Here is a 7,570-nt window from a genome sequence, read left to right on the forward strand (position 1 = left end):
GGCCTCATGTTGTACAGGATCCTCTCTGCGTTCTCGCTGTCATGACGACTCTCCATGATGGCCAGCAACAGCTTGGACGCATTGTTCTGAGAGGAAGAGAGAGAGCGAGAGAGAGAGCGAGAGAGAGAGAGAGAGAGAGAGGGAGAGAGAGGGAGAGAGTGAGAGAGAGAGAGATAGATAGAGAGAGAGGGAGAGAGAGAGAGATAGATAGAGAGATGGAGAGTTAAATAGAGAGAGAGCGAGAGAGCGAGAGGGAGAGAGAGAGAGAGAGAGCGAGAGAGAGAGAGAGAGAGAGAGAGAGAGCGAGAGAGAGAGAGAGAGCGAGAGAGAGAGGGATATATAGACAGAGAGAGAGAGAGAGGGATATAGAGAGAGAGAGAGAGAGGGAGAGCGAGAGAGGGAGAGAGGGGATGACAAGAAAGAAAGCGAGAACGTTTTTTCCATTATGTTAAACCGTAATGTCTTAGTCATGAGATACGTCCTCCTGTGTGAAGACGACAGGATCTTTTTAAAGCCGTCTCTGTTCCTTCCCTCCAAAGACAACAGACAGAACCTACGGGAGCTTGTGGAAAATCCACTCTGCAGATATTTGGTTTGGCAGGGGAGGACGCGAAGCTTAGAAGAGATGAATGGCTTGTCCAGGTTTCACAGCAGTACACTATTTGTAAATTTCCACTCTGGCGTAAAAAATAGCCACTACTGGTGTGTGCGTGTGCGCGTGTGTCTGTGTGTGTGTGTGTGTGGGTGGACCCAGCTCTGGTCCAGCTCACCTTGAGTTCCAGCACCAGGTCCATCCTCTTCTTCCCCAGCGGGTTGATGTCGTTCAGGATCAGGGCGATGATGATGTCGATGCCGTTGGACTCGTGGGTTGCGATGCAGTTCTGGTGGGAACAAGGAACAAGAAAAGGTACTGGAGAGGTCACCACAAGGTCACCACAAGGTCACCACAAGGTCACCCTTTGACATGAAGGAAGGACGTTGATGTGGCCCCCAGAGAAGAGGCCCCTAGAACTGGTTTCTATGGTTGGAACAGGAATGAGCAATTGGATCAAACACATCAAAAGTGACTTGGTAAATGTAAATGGTAAATAGACTGCACTTACATAGCGTCTTCATCCAAAGCGCTTTACAACGGCCTCTCATTCACCCATTCACACACACATTCACACACCAGTGGCGGCAAGCTACCATGCAAGGCGCCTCACCAGGCCCGCTCACTGCGAGCAATTTGGGGTTCAGTGACTCTTGCCCAAAGACACTTCGACATGTGGCGAGCCGGGGCTCGAATCTCCGATCTGCCAACCTTGCGATCATTAGACAGCGGCTCTACCTCCTGCGCCACAGGCGGCTCTTTTAGAAGGTAAAAAGGCACGGCTGTTCTAGTGCTAGGGGTTAGGGTTAGGGTTAGGGGCTCCGTCCGGGTCTCAGGCCTACCTGGTTCTCGTGGCAGGGGCCCTGGCAGTACTCGGTCAGGCTCTCCACGGTCTGGTTGATCAGCGCCACGTTCTTCTCGTTGATGTAGAGGCCCAGCAGGCCCAGCCCGCCCGTGGTGCTGCCGCAGATACAGTCCAGGAACTGCAGCGTCTCGCACACCAGGTTGTAGTTGTTCTTGTTGTTCTGGCAGCGCAGGAAGTTCTGAGAGGAACGGACGTTTACATTTGAATGAATGAATGAATCTTTACTTCGAACATGATTAAAAAAAAGAAAAAACGGAATAACTACACTTTAAGGCTTTTTAAGACCAGCGCGGGAACCCTGTTACTTACAACAAATACATTTGATTAAGTAAGTGAATCAGCTATCCACCGGAGGATAAAGCAGGAAAAAGTAATCTATGCTCGGGCCTAGACCCACTGGCAGTCGTTTTTTTTATTTATTGACACTGGAGAAACAGTACAGGGGGGTAGTAGATGTCTCAGGAGAAACAGTACAGGGGGGTAGTAGATGTCTCAGGAGAAACAGTACAGGGGGGGTAGTAGATGTCTCAGGAGAAACAGTACAGGGGGGTAGTAGATGTCTCCGGAGGGACAGTACAGGGGGGTAGTAGATGTCTCAGGAGAAACAGTACAGGGGGGTCGTAGATGTCTCAGGAGGGACAGTACAGGGGGGTAGTAGATGTCTCAGGAGGGACAGTACAGGGGGGTAGTAGATGTCTCAGGAGAAACAGTACAGGGGGGTAGTAGATGTCTCCGGAGGGACAGTACAGGGGGGTAGTAGATGTCTCAGGAGGGACAGTACAGGGGGGTAGTAGATGTCTCAGGAGGGACAGTACAGGGGGGTAGTAGATGTCTCAGGAGAAACAGTACAGGGGGGTAGTAGATGTCTCAGGAGGGACAGTACAGGGGGGTCGTAGATGTCTCAGGAGGGACAGTACAGGGGGGTAGTAGATGTCTCAGGAGAAACAGTACAGGGGGGTAGTAGATGTATCAGGAGAAACAGTACAGGGGGGTAGTAGATGTCTCAGGAGGGACAGTACAGGGGGGTAGTAGATGTCTCAGGAGGGACAGTACAGGGGGGTAGTAGATGTCTCAGGAGAAACAGTACAGGGGGGTAGTAGATGTATCAGGAGAAACAGTACAGGGGGGTAGTAGATGTCTCAGGAGGGACAGTACAGGGGGGTCGTAGATGTCTCAGGAGGGACAGTACAGGGGGGTAGTAGATGTCTCAGGAGAAACAGTACAGGGGGGTAGTAGATGTCTCAGGAGGGACAGTACAGGAGGGTAGTAGATGTCTCAGGAGAAACAGTACAGGGGGGGTAGTAGATGTCTCAGGAGAAACAGTACAGGGGGGTAGTAGATGTCTCAGGAGGGACAGTACAGGGGGGTCGTAGATGTCTCAGGAGGGACAGTACAGGGGGGTCGTAGATGTCTCAGGAGGGACAGTACAGGGGGGTAGTAGATGTCTCAGGAGGGACAGTACAGGGGGGTAGTAGATGTCTCAGGAGAAACAGTACAGGGGGGTAGTAGATGTCTCAGGAGGGACAGTACAGGGGGTAGTAGACGTTTCAGGAGGGACAGTTAAGGTGTAGCCTGAAGAGATGGAGGTCTACAGTTTATGGCGGAGGATGGGGAGTGATTCTGCAGTTCTGACAGAATGACAGATGGAGAGGAGGGGGAGGGGGTGAGACAGATAGAGAGAAGGGAGAGGGGGTGAGATTGAGGAGGGAAGGGGAGGAGGGGGTGAGATTGAGGAGGGAAGGGGGGTGAGATTGAGAACACTCTCAGGTATCAGCAATGAGGACAGGGTGACCCTGACTTCTCTGTCTGTCTGAGCACGTACACACACACACACACACACACACACACACACACACCAGACAGACACAGACACACTCACACAAGACAGACAGACAGACAGACAGCCAGACAGACAGCCAGACAGACAAGACAGACAAGACAGACAAGACAGACAAGACAGACAGACAGACAGACAGACACACACACACACACACAGATCAGACAGACAGGACAGACAAGACAGACAGACAGACAGACAGACACACACACACAGACAGACAAACAGACAGACACACACACAGTCAGACAGACAGACAGACAGATCAGACACACAGACACACAGTCAGATAGACAGACAGACAGACAGACAGATCAGACAGACAGACAGATCAGACAGACACACACACAGTCAGATAGACAGACAGACACACACACAGTCAGACAGATCAGACAGACAGACAGACACACACACACACACACACACACAGACACACAGTCAGTCAGACAGACAGACAGACAGTCAGACAGACAGACAGACAGACAGACAGACAGACAGACACACACACACACACACACACACACACAGACACACAGTCAGTCAGACAGACAGACAGTCAGACAGACAGACAGACAGACAGACAGACACACACACACACACACACACACACACAGACACACAGTCAGACAGACAGACAGACAGAGCACGCTGTGTGACTCATTGTGGTAATCAGGCCAATCCCAGTGAGATAAGGCCACAACCCAACACAACCATCTCATTACTCCTGCTTACACACACACACACACACACACACACACACACACACACACACACACACACACACCAGCCCACGCAGATCACACCCAGGGACTGGCAGTCCACCAGCAGGCAGGCTTCCCACGGTGCTTCTAGAAGGTTGTAGAAGGGGGGTTTCTACAGTTTCTCCATTCCGCTCACCAGCGGAGGGAGGAGAGAGAGTCATACATCCTACCACTGACTGACTTCACCGGAACACTTCCTTACGTCACGCCTCCCTTGACAACGAGGTTAAAAAAGGGGCCTCGCAGAACTGAAACCTCACTGTGGTCAGTCGGCATGACACTTAGCACTTAGCATGACACGGCACAAAGATCGTTAACGATCGATCGTTTTTTCGTTCGGCGTATTATTATCCCATGTGTTTAGGGTGAGAGTGTGTGTGTGTGTGCGTGTGTGTGTGTGTGTGTGTTTAGGCTGAGTGTGTGTTTAGGGCGAGAGTGTGTGCGTGTGTGTGTGTGTGTTAAGGGTGTGCGTGTGTGTGTGTGTTTAGGTGAGTGTGTGTAACAGTTCATGAACGGGGAGGGGTGGGGTGGGGCTCCCCCCACCCTGGTGGTGGTGATGATGATGGTGGTGATGGTGGTGGTGTTGATGATGATGGTGGTGGTGTTGATGATGATGGTGGTGGTCGGGGGTACTGACCTGCAGGTCGCGGTTGTGGTTCTCACACAGCAGCTGGAGGAAGCGGAGGATGGGCTGCATGATGACGATGATGAAGCTCATCTCCCCGTCGTCCTGGCCCTTGTCCCCGGCGCTGGGCTGGCCGTCCGCCGCCGCGAAGTGGTCCTCGGGGTCGGCCTCGCGGCGGTACGAGTTGAAGGCCTTCTTGGTGGCGGACGAGGCCTCCAGCAGCTGCTCCCTCACCTCCTCCGTCACCACCACCGCAGAGTCTTTGGCTGCAGGGAGAGGGAGAGGGAGAGGGAGAGGGAGAGAGAGGGGGAGAGAGAGGGAGAGGGAGGGAGAGGGGGGGAGTGAGGGGGGGAGAGGGAGAGAGAGAGGGAGAGGGAGGGGGGGGAGGGAGGGAGGGAGATGAGAGAGAGAGAGAGAGAGAGAGAGAGAGAGGACGACAGCAAGGGACGACAACTTTGAGGTGGGGTGAAATCTCAAAACGAATCCCATCCTCCTCACCGAATAGTCAACGAACGACGGGTTTGCCTAATAACCAATCGCCAATGCACTGGTCAACACCGGTCTGGTCTAAGTTGTGACCACCAGACTATTATTTTTGATGTTTTTTTGTTTAGAAAATGTACATTTTTGAACATTGAACATTTAAAAATGTTTTGATGATACACAACTTTACTGCTAGAATCTGATAACCCATATGGGCTGGACACACTAGCACCAGAAGGTGCGATAATGACACACCCCAAAAAATCTGCACCAGTATAACCAGCCAGTCGACAGCGATTGAGAACACCTGTTTTAGTTTTTTTTAACAAACATAACACTCATTTGTCTCCTTTCGCACCTCAGGCCAATAACAGTTGACCCCTGACCCCTGACCTTTCTTGCGCACAGGCATGTCCTTGTCCTGGGCGTCGTCATCCTTCTTCCTGTTGCCGAGGTCGCTGGTGTTGACCGTCACCGTGGCTTTGATCTCCAGCTGAGCCAGCTTCATCCGGTCGTAGAACACCCGGAAAAAACTTCTCCGACTTCTTGTCCTCCGTCAGTCGGCAGAAGAACGAACGCTGGCGTAACGAGAAAGACAACGACAACAAAAGATGAATGGTTTATTTTATTTTTCCGCCACACAGAAGCGTATGTTAGCGTACATTGTGGTAAACGACCAACTGTTTATTTTATTTTTCCACCACACAAAAGCGTATGTTAGCGTAAGTAAACGACCAACTGCCATAGAATTGAGTACGATACGGATTCAATGCATTCATCGCTGGCCGGGTTAAGAACTTTGCCTGATGAACAGGTTCGGTTATAACTTTTTTTTTAATTCTTTTTTTTTAAACTGTAAATGATCAAAACAAGACACCAGGCAGGGGGGGTATTCCATAAAGAATAAAGGAAAATCCAGGCATATTTTGGGATAAATCAGATTAGATTAAACTTTATTGTCATCGCAGAGTACAAGACAACAAAACCGCAATAAATCTCACGAGATATAATCTCGTCTCGATAAACCACCCCAGATCTTTCGATAAGTCTCGCGAAACTTATCATAACAAGGGTTACCTCAGGTGAGGTGTGCATGTGCAGCGCAGGTTGTGTACACAACACTGCACTCAATATAACCATGGCGATGACCTCGAGTTGTACGCGTAAGTCACCTGATTGGAGACTCTATTTTCCCAAGTCTGATGACTAACAGTTTCTCAACTGTAAAGTACATTGTTGCCACCGGCGACACACCGGAGTTTGTTGCACTCGTCTATCTGCAGAAACGTGCTGCGACAAGACCTCCGTCCTCGCCGTGCCTCTCTGTCTGCGCTCCGTATGGGCGCTCCGCATTACAACATTATCACAATCACACTGTGTGCACACGAGCGAGATAAAAGAGAAAGAAAGAAAGAGAGAGAGAGAGGGAGGGAGGAGGGAGGGGAGGAAAAAGCACCGTTGAAGAAACCGTGGGTACTGGACTAGGATGGGATAACCCTCCCTGACATTAACCACGGTGACCAGGGTTTTGGACCTGGCTGTCGCTCGCTACGGCTACAGTTACACACAAAAAGGGTCACGCGCATCATTGGAGCACTTTCTAACCCCCCCCCCGACTGCAATGGATCCACAGTGTCCCGGTTTACCTGGGGGCTGTTTGTTTTGATTATGTAAGAGTGGAGGAACAGGCCCCGTCACACTGGAGGAGGTGAGGAACGATGAGAGGGAGAAGCCTGGCCTACTTACATAGGTAGAGAGAGGGAGGAGGGAGGGAGGGAGGAGAATGGGGAGAGAGGGGGAGGGAGGAGGGAGGAGAATGGGGGAGAGAGGGAGGGAGGGAGGGAGGGAATGGGGGAGAGAGGAGGGGGGGAGGAGGAGGAGGGAGGGAGAGAGGAGGGGGGGAGGGAGGGAGGGAGGGAGAATGGGGGAGAAGGAGGGGGGGGAGTGAGAGAGACAGAGAGAGAGAGAGAGAGAGAGAGAGAGAGAAAGTGAGAAGGAGGGAGAGAGGAGGAGGAGAGAAAGGAGAGACAGAGGAAAAGAAAAAGAGAGTAAGAGTAAGAGAAGGGAAGAGGGTGTAAGAAAGAGAGGGAGAGAGAAAGAGAAGGGGGGAGGGAGAGAGAGAGAAGGGGGAAGGGAGGGAAAGAAGGAGAGAGAGAGAACGTTATCAGGTGGTATCTAGGCCAGTTTTGAAAGCTTGTTGCGTAACCAGCCGTTTTTCAAGGTTAGACATGAAGGAGAAGTGGGTAGACTAGAGTGTGTGTGTGGTAGACTAGAGTGTGTGTGTGTGTGTGGGTAGACTAGAGTGTGTGTGTGTGTGTGGGTAGACTAGATGTGTGTGTGTGTGTTTGTGGTGGGGGTAGACTAGAGTGTGTGTGTGTGTGGGTAGACTAGAGTGTGTGGTGTGTGT

At 51.4% G+C, this 7,570-nt stretch overlaps 1 protein-coding gene across 1 annotated transcript in view; it reads right to left on the bottom strand.

The window, feature by feature from the left end:
• The window catches only part of LOC308173499 (inositol 1,4,5-trisphosphate-gated calcium channel ITPR1-like), a 135,592-nt gene that overhangs the window by 31,233 nt on the left and 96,789 nt on the right, over positions 1-7,570 (bottom strand). The window contains 6 exon segments of the mRNA XM_080548529.1: positions 1-86; positions 771-881; positions 1,435-1,635; positions 4,693-4,946; positions 5,557-5,695; positions 5,697-5,741. The exon segment at positions 1-86 is cut by the window's left edge and continues 10 nt beyond it. Coding sequence (XP_080404655.1) covers positions 1-86; positions 771-881; positions 1,435-1,635; positions 4,693-4,946; positions 5,557-5,695; positions 5,697-5,741 — 836 coding nt within the window.

The sequence above is a fragment of the Nansenia antarctica genome, assembly GCF_963989245.1.
Source record: "Nansenia antarctica genome assembly, chromosome: 18".
NCBI lineage: Eukaryota > Metazoa > Chordata > Actinopteri > Argentiniformes > Microstomatidae > Nansenia > Nansenia antarctica.